Raw genomic sequence first — 19,528 nt, 5'->3', positions numbered from 1 at the left:
TAAGCTAGACACAGGTTGAAAAGTTTCTATAGTGAGGCACTAAGGTGTCCTGGAGTGGAAGTTTAATTATAAACATTTATTCCTGAAAGAACAGCAGCACACAATAAAACAAATAATCTAACTGGAGATAAAGGAAAATAGATCAATACAGAAGGAAACCAATTAGTTTATTTGCTTTTGCAGTATAAGAAGTTGAACCATGGGCTGTGTATGCCGATAAATGCTCTATCACTGAGTTATGACTATGCAGGGAGGAGACATGAACTCCCTGCATTCAGTCTAAGGACTTGTAGAGACAGGAAATCTCATTAGGTTTGAGGATTTTGTGGAGGTAAGAACTAGTAGTTGGATGCTCTGGTCTTTCAGCTTTTGCCCCCTAATATCTCTGGGCAATTAGAGCAATCAGAATTCACGCTATAGGGAGAAGCCAGTGTTGCACCATTAAAACTTACTTTGGAGGCTTGAGGTCCCGGTGAATTAGAGCTTTGGGCTGCATGCTGTGCAGATAAGCCACTCCTTGGGAACACTGTAAACACCAACTCATGGCATGGGCAGCAGTGTAATAAGGCAATGGTTCGGCACCATGCAGCACTGCAAGAGAAAGGCACAACAAACTAAAAGGAACTTTATTGCACATAACATGAAACAATATAAATGCAAGCACCATAAGCATCATCAGAACACACAAGTGAATATTCTCTTACAATATTCTAGTCCTGCTTCTAAGCCTTTTCTAGATAAAAAGAACAACAGCATATTTAAGACATTTTGGTGGTTAACTCCCATATAGTTGTTCAAATAAAATTAATAAGCACTACTATACTTTTTAAATTTGAATATCTTTCACACAATCACATAAATTATAAGCAATCATTATGAGCGAGGAATAGAGAAACAATGAAATAAGATGGCTCTATCAGATGCTTACAACTGTATTATGTATTGAAGCTAAAAACTAATAGCTCTCTCAAATAAAATTAGATAATAATATCTACAAAAATTAACAATGAAGAACACACTTAGTGAACATAACTAAATGTTTGTGTAAAATAACGGTAACTTAAAAGCAAATGCTGTCAATTTTAGAAAGCTTACAGGGACAGCTCATGAATATATGAGGTTGGTATTTTTAGGACGAGAGCTTTGTTCCACAAAGGTAATACCAACACAAAAGTTCTCTTTCATGGCAGCTGTGTTGGTTTGAATGAGAAGAGCCAGCACAGAACTTTGGCCTCTCTATCATGGAACTGTTTGGGAAGGATTAGGAGGAGGCAGCATGTCGATGGAGATCTCAAGACTTAGCCATGTCGGTGTGCTCTCCACCTCCTGCTTTCGGATAAAGATGGGAGTTCCCAGTTGCCCCAGAAAACACGCTTGCTGCCACAATGCCACACCCTTTGGAACCCAAGCCCAGTTAAACACTTTCTTTAATAAGTTGTCTTGGTCATGGTTATAATAATAGGAAAGTAACTAAGACATTATAATAATAGAAAGTAACAATTTAAAATGTTCTGTGAAGTGAGTTTTCATCATTTTATGTTTTGAAAAGAACACAAAACAAATCACGGTGAAATGATGTATAGCTAGAGCTCTAAAATGAAGGCTCAGAACTAAAAGGATAGAAAAAAAATGTCTGAATATATTTTAAAATCTTTAAATAGCAACTGTTACTTCAGGCTTTGGACATAGTAAAAATATTGTTAACTCAAAAAATGTATATAAATGTTACAGTATCTTTCTTGCCCTAAGTCCTTAGCCCAAACAACAAAATGAACTCTGATGGCAAATTGTAAGAAATAGGTAAATTAGTTTTTACTAAAAGCTCTCCAAATGCTTCAATCTACTAGCTAAAAGCAGGTATAGCTGATACTCACCATTGTACAAAGAGCCTCCTTCAGCATATTCCATCACAAGACACACCTAAAGGAAACATGCCAGAATTAACTGGAGTGACAACGTTGGGCCCTCCCTGCACATAACTTTGTTCAATGTATGACTACCCTGAAAATGATTCCTCTGGCCACTACTATGAGAATTACACCAACAGAAGGAACAAATATATGTGATCTAAGAACTTGTCTTCTAGGTGCCTGTTAAGAGTAGAGATACATGTCAAAGTGGATCACAAGACTTTGCGGACCAAAATAGAATCACAAGACCTTCTCCAGTGCCAATAAAGACATGTTCTAGGGCATAGTGTCTAATAAGAAGGTGAGTTACTGACAATGCAGTTCATAGGGGAGAACAGAGAGAGGTACACACTAGTCCACGACAGAAGAGGCTTTTATTCACATGGGGTCTAGTATAGGAAGAACCCAGGGCTTGCTTACAGGCTGTGGGAGTCACAGGGCAGAAAAGAGGAAGGGGGGGGGGGCTGAAAAGTTTCCTTTTGTGGTCCCTCACTGGCCACAGTCAGGTTAGCTAAGGACATAAGGCGAGTGGTAACATGAGGAATGTCTGGGGATCTCTCTTGGCCAGCAATTAAGGGGTCCATAGCAGGGGAAGGAAAGAATTTAGAAACAAAGTACTTTAGTGCTGGAAACTAAATTAGTTTTGAGGACTGTTGTTATTTACTCAAGATGAAGGAGCTTTATAAAATGGTGTCGCCAAGGCTAGCAGGTACCTGAGACAACTCCGCCAAAATACTGCTGTGTTAAAACACTAGAAGCAAATGAAATGCAGGAAGTGTGACATTTTCAGAAATAAAGCTAAGACAGAGCAGATGGAAACAGCTTCATATAGTATATAAACTGTTCATACTTGCCACATTGTTTCCTGTAGGCTTACAGATAACAGGAGAGACACTTACTGGATTCAAGCAGGCTCCATACAACTTTACAATATTAGGATGGTTCACACGTGACAACTGCCGGAGCTGTAACAAATTACAGATTCTTAAAAAGTGCTAATTTTTGAGTACTTATTTTACCATGTTGTTCAAATCTTATTGTCATACAGAACATCTGTTTTCAGTAATTCCTGTTTAGCAGGTTGCAAGCATTATGGAAATCCCCAGTGCCTGCCTGGAATCCCTGTCCTACAGTTTAAGTGGGAACACAGACATAGTCAAATATATTAAGAGAGAAATCATTAAAGCATGCACAAACTGCTATAATGGGAGTGAAGAACAAGTCAGGATAAACAGAGAGGAAACTAGCTGCCAAAAGTCAGAGCATTATCCCAGATATGGTACTGACCAAGTTACCCACACCAGAAGCTGTGTTACTTTCATTAGAGCTACAGGTGATGGATTTACCTACTCTGTATGTGCACCTAGATTTCTTGACTCTGAAAGCTAGGTGCTATTACTTCCATTTTAAGTCTGACACCTCAAAGTTAAGTTCCAGAGAGAATAAAACAGCTGTTAAAGATTCCATAGTCAGGACTGGAACTTCAGTTTATCTAACACGAAATACACACTCTTTCTGAATAGCGGTCCCCAATTCCTTTTTCTCTCTTTTAAGAGTTACCGCAGACAGTTGGGAAAAGGAGTGCTATCACTCAGCTGTACAACATGTGACTAGCATGCCTTAGGCTCTAGTTCCAATCCAGAGTAAAACCCAAGTCAAACTCTAGCACAAATGAGGTGAGGGGCCCTTCATGGGAAAGACTGACATTCCAATTTCTGGTTTTAATCTTCCCTGAGCCAGTAATTACACTGAGGCTGTAGTCATTTTCCCATCCCACACTGCAAATTTCTACAATGTATCTTTCCCACAAAACAGCGGCTTGCTTTTCCTCCCTCCCTGTCCTCTTTGCTCCAGTGGTCTCTTAACCTTTCTATCATATGGCACTAGCCAGCTTTCTTTACAGTTGATAGTCGTGAATTTTTGTCCTAATAGAAACTACTATGCATTTATGCACATAAATAGATTCCATCTCGGTAAAACTTAACACTGAACTTCATAAAGCACATTATTCAAGCATTTATTCCTATTTTCTCTGAATGTTATAAAGTAGGTTACACAATAATATTGTTGTTAAACAATAAAGGCATACACTCAGAAGGATGCCGAGAATCTGAAATGAGATGACAGGATACACTTTGGGAAGCTGTCAAGCTAGAGACTAGTAACAACTCCCAGCAGACTAGAGCTAAATCATAAAGAACCAATGAAAACAAGAGAACAACATATTTACTTCATAAAAGTCTGTTATGCAGAAGAAACGCATAAAGGGTTTACCAACAGACTTGCTTAGGAGACAGGAATCACACAAAGTAGAATTTAGCTAAGGGATCACTGCCTCCAAAATACCCCAAAGATAAATAGTATGTTAACCAGCCTGCTGGAGATAAAATTTACAATGCTAGATGTAAACGTTTGTTGGCCAGGATTCACAGCCATTAGGCTCATCCCCAAAGAACATGCCTCAAACAGGCAGTTCAGGGGGCAGCTCAAGGTTACAACCAATGTTAGTCCTGGGCTGCCATAAAGCCATCAGATCTCTTCTTGAGAAAACATAATTCTGCCAGATGGGCAAGAAGACCCTGATAACAACTATTTGAAAAGAAAAAACACTAGTGTACTTAAACGAATTCTGGTGCTGTATAAATCTCCCACCTACAGAAGGGGCCAGCCAGATTTGCAGTCTCCTGTCTTTGTTTAAATAGTTTAAAATATAACCTGGGGCTGGACCCTAAAAGAGATTTAAGGACGACGGCACGTGTGAAACGTAAAAACCTACTGTGTGTATAAGTTAGTCAAAGCCTTCCATTTGACGCCTGCTCCTCTTCGGGTGTTGGCCACAGCTGGCCACGCTTTTTCAGTAAAGAACTTTTCCTCTATTACTCCCGAAGTGGCTGGAAAGGTGTGTTATTCCTACAACATTCTAAGAGAGTCTTCATTTTAGGTAATGGGAAAGAATACCATTTCAAAATTAAAATACAATACCTTGAAACAGATTTGGAGTTCGTGGATGGAAAACATTCCATCCACATATGGTACTATCTTCAGTTCAATCATCTTGCTGAGGTTCATGTACACAGAACAATAAAGATTGAGACACAACGTCTTTTATCACCTTAAGACGAGAGTATCTCTGGTACAGAATGACTGGACAGAAAGGACATCACAGCTTACCTCCACAATGAAAGCCTTCCTCTCAGATTCACTTTCTATCTGTTTAATAGCAACATCTTTTGCTCTCCACTTAGCTTTGCAAACTACTCCAAAGGCTCCTCTTCCGACCACCTTAGTAAACAAACAAACAAAAACCCAAATATCAGAAGCAGGCCCAGTTCAGTATGAGACAGGCAATTTTTAAGCCTCATCAAAGGTTTAGAAACCATCAGTATCTGAATTTTCTAAGAATGAATTTTTCATGAAACTGAGGATGAAATGCAGTTTTAATGTCAGAAATTAACCTCTTCATTCTCAAGCAAAACCAAAAAAAATACAAGGAGACATAAAGGAGTTTTGTAATCACGGCAGAAAATTAAAGGCAAGACGAGTGAGTGGAGAGATAAAAAGGAAAGATAAAAAAGGACATATGACATTTTAAGAAATTAAAACAGCTTTCAAATACCAAATATGGGTAGGGAACAGAGGGAGAAAGACTAAAGATATATATGATAAAAGCATCACTATGAAGTGCCCACACAATGTGTTATTGTCTGTACATGAAATATTGTTAGGAAGGAAAAAACAAATATGGTTATATGCAACAACATGGATGAACTTCAATAATATTATGCTAAGTAAAAAAAAAATAAAACCTTGACCCTTGATACTACATATTTCCAGGTTCATTTATAAAATGCCTATGAGAAAATCTAGAGTGAGGAGCCGCGGCTGCCTGGGGATAAGGATGAAAACTGGAATTAATGTAAATGGGGATTGGGCATCCTGCCAAGGTGATGACATGTTTGAAAGTTAACTGTGAGGGCTGACAACTGGGTAAATTTGCAAAAGTCATTAAATCACACTTCACATGGGTGAATTTTATGATAGGTAAATAACATATTACTTTTAAAATGTTCTGAAAAGAAAGATCAACCATATGCCATATTATTGCTAAAACTAACGGCTATTGTGTGAGCACATTGCTGTCAAGCTATACTTGAATTTTTTTCAAGTATTTTTAAAAACAAAAGAAAACAAAACTGAAAATTAGTTTGCTATCTGTCAGATCCAAACATTTGGACTGTTACTATGAAGGGCACCGGTTCAGCACCATCATCGCCAATCTCCCCTCTCCTGTGTATCTAAGTGTGGGGCAAGGTTCTTGTCTTAGGCAAAAGTTCATCTCTACTCATAATACATTTTTATATAGTTCCTGCTAGTATATATAGGGCACTGGGAGACTGCTTTGCCCACATCCCTCCTCACACAGACTCAAGAGGGGGTGCTAATGTTTTCCTCGTGTTACACATAAAACATGTAGCAAACTTACTCTCTCCAAGTCTACACTGGAAACAAACAGAAAAGCACAGTTAATTGCAGGCATCCCAGTCCAATAGAATGGCAGTGGTTCCAACGCCAGAAATCAGTTACATGGTCCCTTCATTTTAGACAAACTTATATAAAACTCCTCAACAAGAAAGCTGACTGGAGCTAGAATGATCAAATGGTTGTTTTTAAAAATCTGCATCGGATCACTTCACAGAGGAAAAAAGGGAAACTACACTAGGACCGTAGTTGTAACCTGATGCGCATGGACAATCTAGCCATGGCTCTAATTCGATTCCCTAAGTCATATAAAGCAATCTGAATATTTCTCATGGTCAATGTTCACCATAAGATAGGTGCAGCTTGGTGTATTTTTCATCACTAGCACATCGAATCCTGTTCCATTTTAAGGTAAGCAGTCACAGGATTACAACTTACCAACAGCACACAGTAAGAAAGTATTCAGAGGTAGGATCTGAAACCTACAGCATGTATGAGCTATACTCAGCTTAAAGGTAACCAGGCAGCCTCTAGGCAAAGTCCCAAGTAAGCCAGGCTCATTTGGACTTTTTTCATTCCCTTGTCCTGGGCACTGAGAGCCCACTGTCTTCTTCCCCAAGCCTCAACAACAAGACTGGTGGTTTATACTCACAACCCAGTTACTTTAACAAGACTGGAGAATTAGCTCGAGTGTCAATGTGTCTGCCTACGCACTCACTCTTATGGCTAGGTACCATGACTGCAAGATACATTAACATCTGAGCTTTTTTTCTTGGCAGTAAAGTGGAGATCTTCTATTTTCCTCAGTGATTATCTACGGAGTTCCTAAGTTAAGTTTATCTATAGAGGCCATAGAATCAGGCACTTCTGTAAACATTAAGTGCTCAGAGTTGGGTGTGAAATAGTGTAAGGAGCTGAAGTATTCATTTTTCTCATAGAAAATTAGCAGCAAACAGGTCCTACAAGGTTTCAACTTCATGATCATAATAAACTAAGGATATACACAGATCAGCCTACCTATTGACATTATTAACCATGAATGATTATAAAGCAATTTAATACATTCCAACCATATACCCACAGATGAACCAAAGTGACTAGTATTTAGTATTCTAAAGGATGTCAGATCCCAAATGTTACTTGTATTTGTGGATTATATACTTGTCATAATTGTGTTGAACATGTATGACTGTTTGTGATCCACAAGTGCCACCTAGTGATAAAATGACGCCTGTGCTGTCAACTTAAAACCAGGGAGCAAAGTGTGAGCAAATGGGTACATAACAAACTCTCTTAAGCTTTGAGAAGTCAATTTTACAAAGCATCCGAAACAGTCACATTCATATCTGAGAACCCATGGCCTCAAGAAATCTCTATCCTCATTTGAGTCATAAATTACCTCTCATGCACAGTTAAGCAACAGTTCCTAAATAATAAAGGTAACGTGTCAAAAGTTGTGTGCAGTAACTGAAACAGCTGATAGAAGTAACTTCATAATTTCACAGGAGTCGGTTTACAAGTGAGCCAGCACTTAAAAAATCATTATATTTCATTCTCTCATATGGCATTATTAGTAGTAAAATATTAGACATCAAAATTAAAAAGAAGAAACTATGTAAGAACTGACTTTTTGTGAGGTGAAAAGGTGGGAAAAAATCCAAGGCTACAAAATAATAGTACTTAGATTTTTTTTTTTTAGCACTTAAGAATGCCAAAGGCAAGCACTAACAATAGTCTACAGACCTCCTCACTAACCCCATTTTCCACAACAGGCTTAGAGATTTGGTAAGAAGCAGTATAAACCTTCCCCATCCACACTCTTCCCTTAGATTACTGGGGCACACAGCCTCACAGAACGTGCCAGCTACAAAGGCAGAAGAACAGGGGCAAGGATGACATATACAGGCCCTACCCCAGGCTTCTCTGGTCTCAGTTGAACATGGAAGTGACTCAGAAAGTCTTGCAAAAGGATCAGGGTAAGTAGAATTAAAGTCTGACCACAGGGAAGAGGCTACTGAGGGAGGGCTGAGACCTGAAACGGAATGACAGCTGATCACAAACAATGCAACATGCAGCTGAATTTCTGAGGAAGGATGGCAGTCAAGGGAAGACCGAGTCAGCAAGCAGGAAGAAAGGTCTTTCTTTAGTGGTAAAACTAAATTGCAAACTGCATTTTACTTCTGGAACGTTTCTTGAGTACCTAATATATCAAAAAACAGCTGCTATTTTTTTGCTTTTGTTTTTTACAGCAGAAATGGGAAAACTGAATGTTGTTTAGTTAAACTGACAGCATCAAACTGGAAGAAGCCTGTCAGAAATAGAAAACATGCCACAACTAGCAATCATCTGTTTTTTGAAGTGTCATATTCAACAGGTTAACTGCGGAGAAGGGATTTTTAAAAGAACTCCACCCTTTCATAAACACAGTGATTGGGATAACAGACGTTTGCACATATAAAGGGAGGGAGTCTCCCTAGATGGCTGCCTTCAGTCTTCACTGTCCTTGTATGTCACCAATTCCCTACTGAGGAGTCCACAGCTTCTTCCCTTGAGTTAAGTCTGGCAAGAATGGCTTTTATCAGCAGTATAATGGATGCTCTGAAATCTTCAGAACCAGGGCTCAAGAAGCTTTAGCAGCTTCCATTTCCTTCCTCTTAGAAGCCAACATCATGAGATAAATGCCCACTTGATACAGAAAGGTCACATGGAGAATGGTTGGGCATTTGCTGAGAGTCCAACTGAGGTCCCAGCAGTCAGGGGCACTACTCTGCCAGGCATGAAAGTCACCTTAGATGATCTGTCCAGGTGACAGTAATATGGACCAAGGTACATGTAAACAAACGTGATCATTTTGACACAGCATTTTGACTTCTGGAATGAATTCAAACAATCTGACAGGTATGAAAGACATTTGTTTGTCTATAGGAACCAAAAATTAGAAACTAAAATGTTAATCATTAGAATGCCAATTGAGAATAATTCCATCTTTGTCTCCTTCACCAGCTCTTTTTCCTCTGTCCAATCTTAGATCCTACTACTTCTCGGGCTGTGTCTTTGTTGCCTATACTGCCCCCCCTCCATTTGCTCTATCTCATGACTATATCCCCAAATCATCTTCCCACCCAGGATATACTATCAATTGCCTTCACAAAGTGTAGACACTTGTAGTGGTTTAAATGAGAACAGCCTAGACCTAGAAGGTCCTGTATTTGAATGCTTGGTCCTTAGTCCTTAGTTGGTGGAATTGTCTGGGAGAAGGATTAGGAGGTGTGGCCTTGTTGGAGGAGGTGTGTCCTCACAGGGGTTGGCTTTGAGGTTTCCAAAGCACCAGCCAGGCCCAGTCTCAGTCTCAGTCTCAGTCTCTGCCTCAAACTTGTGGCCAGGCTATAAGTGTTCAGCTACTGCTCCAGAGCTACACTTGCCTGCTGTCAAGTTTCCTGCCATGATGGACTTACCCTCTAAAACTAAGCCATTACCCAATACACTCATTCTTTTATAAACTGCCATTCTTGTGATATTCTGGCAAAGCACGTGGCTGGTTAGCCTTTATCCTAAGAATCTGCTTGAGGTTAAGTTGAAGACTGTCTAGTATTGACTCAGCTTTGTAGTTACTAGTGACCTCTGTTAATCAGATCCACAATGAAAAAGAGCAAGCAGGGCAAAAAGAAATACAAAATGCATAGTTTGACTAGAAAAAAAAGAGTACCAGGAAATACAATGTTGTGGGTGTGGTTTATACTGAAAGAGATAAGGAGAGGTCTGATTAGGAATGAAATAAAGAGAGTGGTGTCCTACTGAGTAGGTAAGGCCTTACTACTACTAATTCTGTGGCTAGCAAAAATGGAATGTCTAAGACATCTTCTAAAGCTAAGAAAATGAAAATCAACAAAGAAAAACATGAAAAAATCAAAGTGTATGCAAATCTAGAGGGGGCCAGGTTCCAGCCCAAGTCTGGAACAGAACCTGACAGCTGTCAAGTAAAGAGGTTGTAGAATCATCCTCTGGAAAGTCACTAACAACAGGTGTGTGGCAGGGGAGTCCCTGCATGAAGCTGTGAAAAGCGTAGCCTGTATTGTGATGGAGACCCTAAGATGTTGGAGATGCCAGAGCTGTGTGATGGCTGCTGAGGAGAGAAATGGAAACAGGGAGCAGAGACAGCCCAAGAAAGAGTAGGAGGCTGGAAGAGCCACCTAAGAAGCCCTTTGACATCAAACACAGAATGTTTGCCTTGATGGGTTTCAGTCATGTTTTGTTCCAGAATTTCCTCACTACGCCCCTTTTCCTCACTTCTGCAATGGCTATATTCCATGCCACTGTATGTTGGAAGTATGTAATTTGCTTTTCAACAGGGGTTTATAATGAAAAGATTGCCTGGACTATCAGAAGTGACATTGGGTTGGGCTTTAAAACAGTTAAGTGTTGAGACTGTGAAAGACCATGGGGACTTTTGAAGTTGGATTAAATGTATTTTGCATTATGATATGCCTACAGGTCTATGGGGACCAGAGGTTGGAATGTGGTGGTTTGCATGAGAATGGCTCCCCCCCCTCCCCGCAGGCTCATAAATTTGAATACTTAGTCCCTGGTTGGTGGAACTCTTTAGAGAAGGTGTGGCCTTGTTGGAAAAGGTGTGTCACCGGGGGTGGGGTGGGGCTGAGGTTTCAAAAGTTTCTCTCCAACTTGTACATAAAGTCATAATCCCTCAGCTACTTCTCCAGAGCCATGCCTGTCTGTTTGCCTTCTACTGTTTCCCACCGTAATGGTCATGGATTCACACTTTGAAACTGTAAGCAATGTCTCCAATACGTTCTTCTAAGTTTACAGAAGTAACTAAGTACTATAGGCTCTACAAAGGTCTAGTGTGTCAAGTATCAACTTGAGGCTTGCATGGCTAGTGCTTTTACCCAATGAGACATCTCTTTGGCCAACTCAAGTTCAATCTTGGAAGCCACACAAAAAGCTAGATGCAATGGCATGAATAATAATGCAATCTCAGCACTCCTAGAGGGAGAGGGGAAGCAGAAGGAACAGAATTGTCTAGAACTATGTAGCACAGCAGTAGAAAAAGAAAAAGACAGTCTCAAATGAAATGAAAGGCAAGAGCGACTCCTGAAAGTTGTTTTTTAATCTCTACATGCGTTCTGTGGTGTGCATGTGTGCACTCGTGAACAAATAAATATTTAAATACTGACTCCATTATCTGTCCCTTACTTCCAGCATATCACACTTCCATTGACCTTAAGATGATTTGCAGACTGTATTATCTACTCTAAATCCAATCCTCACATTCTAGAGTTTTATTCTGAGTTTATTACAAGTTGCGCCTTAATCAGATGTTAGTGAAGAACTACAAGTTAAAGTCACTGATTCTTTCATTGAATAACACACTATCTTCACATGTTCTATAACGGGCCACACACCCTACAACATACTAGAATAGAACAAGTTTTGTCTTACCACCAGGAAATGATCAAAACAACATGTAGACTATTCCATTACAGGACTCATTAGTTAAGACAGTGTACATCCAGGGATAGAGAGATTGCTCAGTGGCTAACAGTAGGACTTAGGCTTCATTTCCAGAACCCACATGGAGGCTCACAACCGTCTATAACTCCAGTCTTAGGGGAACTGATGTCCCCTTCTCACTGCCGTGGGCATCAGACACCTATCTGGAACACAGACATATATGCGGGAAGAATCCTACACATAAAAGAAAATGTAAAACGATAAAAGTCCACTCTGTCTCTCTCAGACCAATAATGCAAAAATAATAAATACATAAATAAAAACAAAACAAAAACCCCACTTTGCTGATGGAGGAAATTTTTACAACTGGGAGAGTTAAAAAATAAGTTTAATGGTAGTAAATTTTATTTTTGTACTAATCGAGAATATAAAATGTCAGATCTTTATGAGAGAAACTAGCCTGCTTAGACTATGAAAAAGCAAACCCAAAACATAAAAGAACATTATTTCCACTGTTAGAAGGGCAAGTCAATGTTGCAAACTGCAGCTAGCAACTCCCAGAGTGGCACACAGGTAACCCTTGAGATACCATGATAAATTGAGGGAAACAGTTAGTCAACAGTAAGTCATACTTTATGTGCTACCTTACTTCTAGTTCAAGTTCACAAATAAGGGGAACCTATGCAGACTGTATTCTTAACTGAATTAACATAACAATTTCTTTATCAATTTTAATTTCTATACTATCATGAACACATTTTCTACAAAAAACAATTTTCTTAACAATGTAGAAAAGAGAACACATCAAAGCTGCAAGTATCTATGCCACCATACATGTTTATTAAAAATGGTGAACCTGCAAATAAATTTCAGGTATATTTCATAATCTCTTCTTTGTAAAACTAGAATAGAAAAATATAAAGACATTGATTTTAAAAGCATTTCTTTCTAAATTAAAACGTTTTAAGTTCTCTTATTGTATGCATTTTTTCCCCTGTGGTTTAGCTCTTTTGGTTTTCAAACTACTAATTTAGCTTCAAAAAACAAATTCAAATTTAATTCTTAATAAGTCAATGAGAGATGATATATAGAATATCACCATGTAATTACTACTAAAAGAAAACAAAAAACAATTAAAATATTAATTTCTTTGGCTGGGGAAATAGCTCAGTTGGTAAAGCATTTGCTCCACAAGTATAAGGGCCCAAGGTCAAACCTAGACGCTAAGTTCAATACATCTGGTATAGTGGAACTCATAATTCCAACACTGGGGAGGCAAAAATGGGCAGGTCCCCAGGGTTCACTGGCCAGCCAGGCTAGACACTCGGTAAGTTTCAGGACAGCAGGAGATCCTGTCTTAAAGGAGGGTTGATGGCACTGGAGGAAGAACACAGGTTGTCTGTCTTCTGGATCCCACAAACGTGTATACAGGTACACCTACAAAGATGTGAACATGTACACAGGCAGCCCAGTTCCTCAAGTATTAGACATTACCCCTTTCCTTCATCCAAATAAGATAAAAAACCAACCACTTGATGCCTAAACTAAACTAATGGAAAGGGTTGTACACTCTTGTGCTCTTAACACGAGATGATTCATGTTCGTTGTCTTCATTTTATTTGGTCAGTTTGTTCTGGCTCTGTCCTATGCACGGAGTGAATGGAGCCCCAGCTATGGTGCTATCATTCTGGCAAGAAATCGGGAACAAGACAGAACAAGCGTAGATCCTAAGTTCATTAGTTAGGACGTGGCGTCTCCAACTCTTCGGAGCCTAAATATCTATTAATAAACTGTCACGGAGCAGAGCTGCTGACAAGACAGGCTTGATAACAAAAAAGCGGAGCTTCGCTTGTTCTGCTCTTCTAGTCTTTTAGAGCCTGCCATAGAATGTCTTCCCGTCAACATCTAACTCTCTAGAACTGTAAGCCAGAATCAACCCCTCTTCAAGTTGGTTTTGGTCGTGATATTTTATCACAGCAATGTAAAAGCAGCTAATACCACACCTGACCCACTTAATGAGCCTTTCCTTTGAATGATATGCTCGGATTATTTGTCCGGCTACATGTGTATGACACGTAAACAATGTCTGCACCCCATGCTTTATTTTAGCCATTCCGGATTTCTATTGAGCTCAGTGGCCACCAGTTTCACACGTACTGATTGTCTTTGGATTTCCATAACCACCCACTAACAACCATAGACTCAGTTTATTCAAGCCCTATAATTTTAGGCTCTCCTCTAGAATCAGTTGCCTAATAGTTTATCGTCACTGCTAAAGTTCTTTTTACATAGTCTTATCCTAGTATACTTTTCTGTGTATCTCCAATAAAACACAAGGACACACATAAAGAGTGATTTACAAGTCCAATATCCTTAGCTGTGGTCACCACTCTGGGACCCCCTGACAGAGTAACCCTATAAATATAGTCAGTCTACTTAAGTGAAATCCACCAATGACTGACTCACTCACAGCACTGGGCTCTTCATAGGGTCTTTGACCCCTGCTAAACATTTGCTACGTATAATGAGGAAGAAGGGCATCGAGACTGGGAAGAGTCAGATCTCATTGCCTGTGTAAGTGCTAGCTTAGGTAAATTATGTAAATTAACCCCTGGTTTACTACATATAAGAAAATCAGATGTGCATTTAATTCTCATAATTTGCTATGATAATTTCATTTACTGGTTCAAAAAAAAATACTTAGAGAACCTTTAGGTACTATGCGCTAGGATTAGAAATGTCATTCAATTACAGGTAAGTGTCACAAAGGAGAACAGAAATAACAAAGTCCCAAGTTGCTTGGCAAAAGCTTGTCTAGGGAAGAAACATTTGAGGTGGGACTTGAATGGTGAGAAGGAAGCAGTCATGTGATGCTTTGGAGGAAGAGCTCAAAGGCAGAGGAATAAGTGCAAAGACAATTATTCACTAGTGATATTTTGAACCAACGAAAATGAATTTATATTGCACCTAGCTTCAATTCTGTCTCCACTTACTGGAGCTGCTGTGATTCGCCAACTGTCAAGTTATAGCTTATATGCTTGAGCTACATCACATCTCCAACTCTGACATCATGATTCTGAAAATGTAACTAACTCTAGGATTCTTCCATTGAGCCTCAGCACACTGCACAGAGAAGAAAATGCTGGCTGCAGAGGACCAACTCCTATGGAGGAAATCAGTATTTTTTATCTTCATTCCTAGAATAGGGGTCCACTATGGAGTACCGCAGTGACATTCTAAATCTAGAGGAAAGAACAAAGGACTCATGACTGAGAAACTTCAAATTCCTAGCTCTGCCACTGATTTAAGAGATGCAGCTTTTGGCAAACCAAACTTTATAACCTCGAGTCAGTAACTGTGAAATGAGGTCTGTCTACCCAACTCCATTTCCTAGGACGATTATGACTGCCTAAGAACTTCTAAACGTACTGTGAAGAACAAGAGAACACATGCATTTTATTTTACAGTTGGAATAGACATTTACTGATCTTGTCCAATATGTCAGTATTTAAGAGAAAAATTACAGGTCTCCAAAATAAATGACCTGCCTAAATATAGTCTGGCATAATCAACACAGCACCTAATTTTCTATATACTCAATTTAATATATTTTTCACCAAACCACATTTTTTAACCATCCCACCCTCAATGCAGTCTACAGTTAATTCTTTTTGCTCAAGTACAAAACTGACTTTTTTAAAAAATTAAGTACCCACGTAGATTTCGGAGGCACAAAACTGATATAATTTGGCAGCAGTTAAATTTTGAAAGTGAAGAGCCATAATACTAAGAATGCAATGATGAAAAGCATCTGTTGTCTTAGAAATGCATATCTACCAAATGAGTCCACATCTGGTCTATAACTAGATTGTTTTCTTAAACCACAGCTTCTAATTATATTTGTGTAATGCTGATTCCATTGTACTGTTATTGAGATAGTAATTATGTGGATCCCCTATCTTGCTGTTTGTGTGCTGGGACTGAAGCCAGAACCTCAAGCATGGGGGGCAAGAATTCTGAGTTACACCCCAAGCCACTATTTTCTTAATTTAAAAGGTGATATAGTTGTCCATATAAAACACTGAAAGCAATGTAAGATTGTTTCTGTATTGGGTCATCTTTCTCTTTTTCTATTTATGATTTAAACTAGAGGTGGAATGTAAGTTGAAAAATAGCTACCGAGTGCCCGAGGTGCACCACTGACTATACAATACTGTTTAATATGCTCAAATAGGACTATAATGGAAACTATGTAATGTTTTTGACATCAGAAAGGCCTGAATTAAATCAAGAATATGAAAATAAACTAGGCACTAAAATGAAACAAATTTCAAACGATACCAGCTTTGGGCTGAGAACATCAAACTGATTACTGTCTCCCTCAGCAACTTGCAGGCCTCAATGAAGCAAGAATGTGAGAGCTTTAAGGAGTACTGTGCAATAAAGAAGCACGCCCAGTAAGTGTGTGGAAACAAGTGGTGGACCACGAGGTACGAGTTATTATTATATAACAATTTGCAGTCTACAAGCACAGCAATTCGCCAGGGTACATGTAAATGCTTATTTAAAAACGGCAATTCTTGCATAATGACTCACTGAAGTTTTTAGTCTTAAAAAAGAATGTTGTCCATGAAAGCTGGATCAACTACCCGCTTCTGAAAAAAGGAATTTATCTTAGCTTCACGAGGGGGGAAAACCCACATACAGAATGTTTTCCTCTTCCCAAAGAGGCCTTCTTTTAGACGTGACCTTAAAGCAGGTCACCCTTCTTCTCGGGAACCTTATTTCCTAACAATTTGTCAGATACTATGCTGGGTTTTCTGCACCCACTGCTTAGCCGGGCTTGTCACACTGATGGAGTAGCGATTACTCCCATCTTACAGCAAAGGAAACCAACATTCGGGGAGCAGAGGGAAACCAAGTCACACAGTAGCCTGTCCTACACACTGAACCTTCTTGTCTTAAACCTTGCCCTTCCCACCACACTTGTAAGACAGCCATAGTCTCAATGAACACGGGATCTCTAAAGTTACTCTTAGTGATAAAGAGAAAGGACTCAGCAATCATCTAAGGTAAAAAACGTGTTTGTTGAGTGTTAATTAGTTTGAAACTTTTAACTCCTTACTACACTGACTAAAAATAAACCATAAAGGCAACTCAGTCTAGATTCTCATAAATCGCACAGTATGGTGTAGAAAACACAAAGTGCTTAAAAATAGGAAAAAGTCATAGGAAATGCATGAAGGTATTTCTAACCTAAGTTTTAAAGAGTTCTAAGCTGCATTTTAAATATATACACACACACACAGTTGTTCTTTTGTAAATACGAAGATTCTTAGAACTGACACCGCCGTGGAACTGAAAATAGGTGATGTACTGAAGACACTCGGAAACGTCTGCTCTGAAATTCCAACTGAAGATTCCATTTATTCGGTTTTTCTAACAGCGACTTCTGGTGTAGTGTTGTAGTCTGGCAGTCACCATAATCATACTTGCCTCTTCAGAATGTGCCACTTTCGTAGCTCATTTCAAACGTCTCTTCATAACAGCCTCGTGTCACTTTAGAATGGAATTCATCTACACTGGCCCAACAGGGGGACAGAACTACTCTATGGTATTCGAGAAAGGAGAATCCCGGAGCGCGGAAAGCGCCGGGAGACGGTCTCTTTACCAGCCTGTCCCGAGCATCCTTTGGTCTCACACACCACACCAGAAGTCACACACACGCAATCTTGGCCTTTAACACCACGACCAGGGAACCGAAACTCCGCAGCCGCCAAACTTCGCGCGACCTATTTACGGATAATCGAACCACGTATGTAAGCAGGTCTAGAGTCACAGATCCAAAGTCAACCGTGAAGCCCGTCCGGAAGCCGCCGCCTCCCGCTCCCCGACCCCGGACGGCGGCGCGGGGGCTGCAGGGCCCGGCCTCGCTCACCTCTTCCACCTCGATCTCCTTGTAGTCGATCTCTTCGAAGTTGAGGACCTGCGATGGCGCTTCGATCATCTCACTGGCAGAAGACGAGGAGGAGGACGAGGCGGCGGAGGCTGTCGACATGATCCCCCGCGGCGCCCGGGGGGCCGCGTCCGCCCACCGGCCCGCCCGCCGCCCTTCAGCCCCGAGCCGCGCCGCCCCGCCGCCGGGCGCTCCGTGGCGCGGGACCGACCGGGGCCACAGCCGAGTCCCGGCTCCGGCTCCTCAGCGCTTTCCGTCGGCGGGCCCCGCCCACCAGACTTCCAGTTCCGGTTTGGACTCGGAACTGGGTGGAAGGAGGCAACGCTGGAGGAAGCGGAACGGGGGGGGGGAGTTTTTGTGACTCGGACCGAGAGAGCAGCGCGGGTTTCGGGGCGGAGGGGGCGAGGGCGAGCGTGGAGCCGTGGGCCCGTGGGACAAGTTTCGCGAGACTTTTGTGCAAGGGCCTCGGCGGCGGGGTGGTACCGCGATACCTGGCGCGGTGACGCCATGAAAGTGCGCGCACGGAACTGGCGCGGAGCGAGGCAGAGGGCCGTCCGGTTGGTCCCGCAGGAAGCAGCGGGAAAGATAAACTCTGTAGCTTTTTGCTTATTTTTTGGAGCTGTGTCGTGCCTTCCCCGCATCTGTTCTGAGCGGTCTGCATACAGGCAGGGTGGCGTTCGTGTCGTGCTCTTTGGGCGCCTCTTGATTTTCAGTTTCGCTCGGGAGCTGTTGAAGAAGCTTTCAAGCTTGGCCAAAATGTTTCCGCGCTGTGGGCTTTTGCGGCACTGTGCCTGTTCCTTTGCTCTAACTCCTAAGCCTGTGAGGGATTCGAAGAAAAAAGCAGTTAGTGCGAGCATCCTGAGTAACACCGTGAAATAGGAGTGCTCACTGAAGTTAACATTGTGGTGTCAGAGAGACAAAATTTCACACAAGTCGTAAGGCAATTAAAATTGTTTTAACTTTGTTCAGTTACTGAGACTGTCGCCCACAACAGCTTTTTTGAGTTTGTTTCGAGAGACTTTTTACCTCGTGCAAAGCTGGACAACAAGGAAAAAAGAATTCTAAGAGAAGCAAAGCTGGAAGACTCATACCTTGCTGTCCTTACAATGTTTATGTACAGGATTTTGATGACCTTTGAAGGCATTGTCTTTGAAGGCCTGCTAAGGAGTTTAAGTAAGCTCACAAGGTGTTTGTGAAGAGGACCTAACAAGATTACCATTGATGGGGGCAAAATTCCAGATTTCAGGGTTGCTTAAGTTAGGGTAACTTCACTGGAAACGAAGTTGATACTCTTGTTTTGTGGGATTCCCAGAAAATATCTAGGAAAGAAAGAAGGCCTTCCTTGAAGGGTATAGAGGCTTGAACCTAAGCAAGGTTCTCTGCTAACTCAATATAAAATATCTTTATATAATGGAATGTTGCCTTTATGTTGACAATCTTCATAGCAAGTGTTAGTTCTACTGGAGTTTTTGATTTTCTTTAGCCCTGTGGCAAGCTTCAATTTCTGAGTGAGGGGCTCCTTTGCCTTATGTCCCCATAGTTTAACCTTTTCCTGCCTTAATGCTACTTTATGTTTCATAAAATACTCATCAGTAGCTTTGCAATTCAAGTTTGAGTCTCACAAGTTAGATTGGAGTACCCCATAGATAATATTATCCATGTTGTGTGACCAACACAATTTTTAGTTTAAACTAGGTGTTAAATTTTAGTTGAT

General features: G+C 40.6%; 1 protein-coding gene across 2 annotated transcripts in view; it reads right to left on the bottom strand.

Moving 5' to 3' along the window:
* Map3k7 (mitogen-activated protein kinase kinase kinase 7) overlaps window positions 1–18,057 on the bottom strand; it is a 57,653-nt gene extending 39,596 nt beyond the window's left edge. For both annotated transcript variants that reach the window (XM_050145463.1, XM_050145464.1), the window contains exons 1-5: window positions 17,797–18,057; window positions 5,082–5,192; window positions 2,810–2,875; window positions 1,875–1,920; window positions 453–591 (exon numbers count right to left, since the gene is read on the bottom strand). In XM_050145463.1, the coding sequence (XP_050001420.1) occupies window positions 453–591; window positions 1,875–1,920; window positions 2,810–2,875; window positions 5,082–5,192; window positions 17,797–17,916 (482 nt within the window). In that variant the 5' untranslated portion in view covers window positions 17,917–18,057. The remainder of the gene's footprint in view (window positions 1–452; window positions 592–1,874; window positions 1,921–2,809; window positions 2,876–5,081; window positions 5,193–17,796) is intronic.
* Window positions 18,058–19,528: the final 1,471 nt, after the last annotated feature.

The sequence above is a fragment of the Alexandromys fortis genome, unplaced genomic scaffold (genome assembly GCF_014885135.2).
Source record: "Alexandromys fortis isolate MF-2015 unplaced genomic scaffold, M_Fortis_MF-2015_v1.1 scaffold_2_26212498_36691700, whole genome shotgun sequence".
NCBI lineage: Eukaryota > Metazoa > Chordata > Mammalia > Rodentia > Cricetidae > Alexandromys > Alexandromys fortis.
The sequence above is the reverse complement of the archived record's forward strand: the minus strand, read 5'-3'. Positions and strand labels throughout refer to the sequence as shown.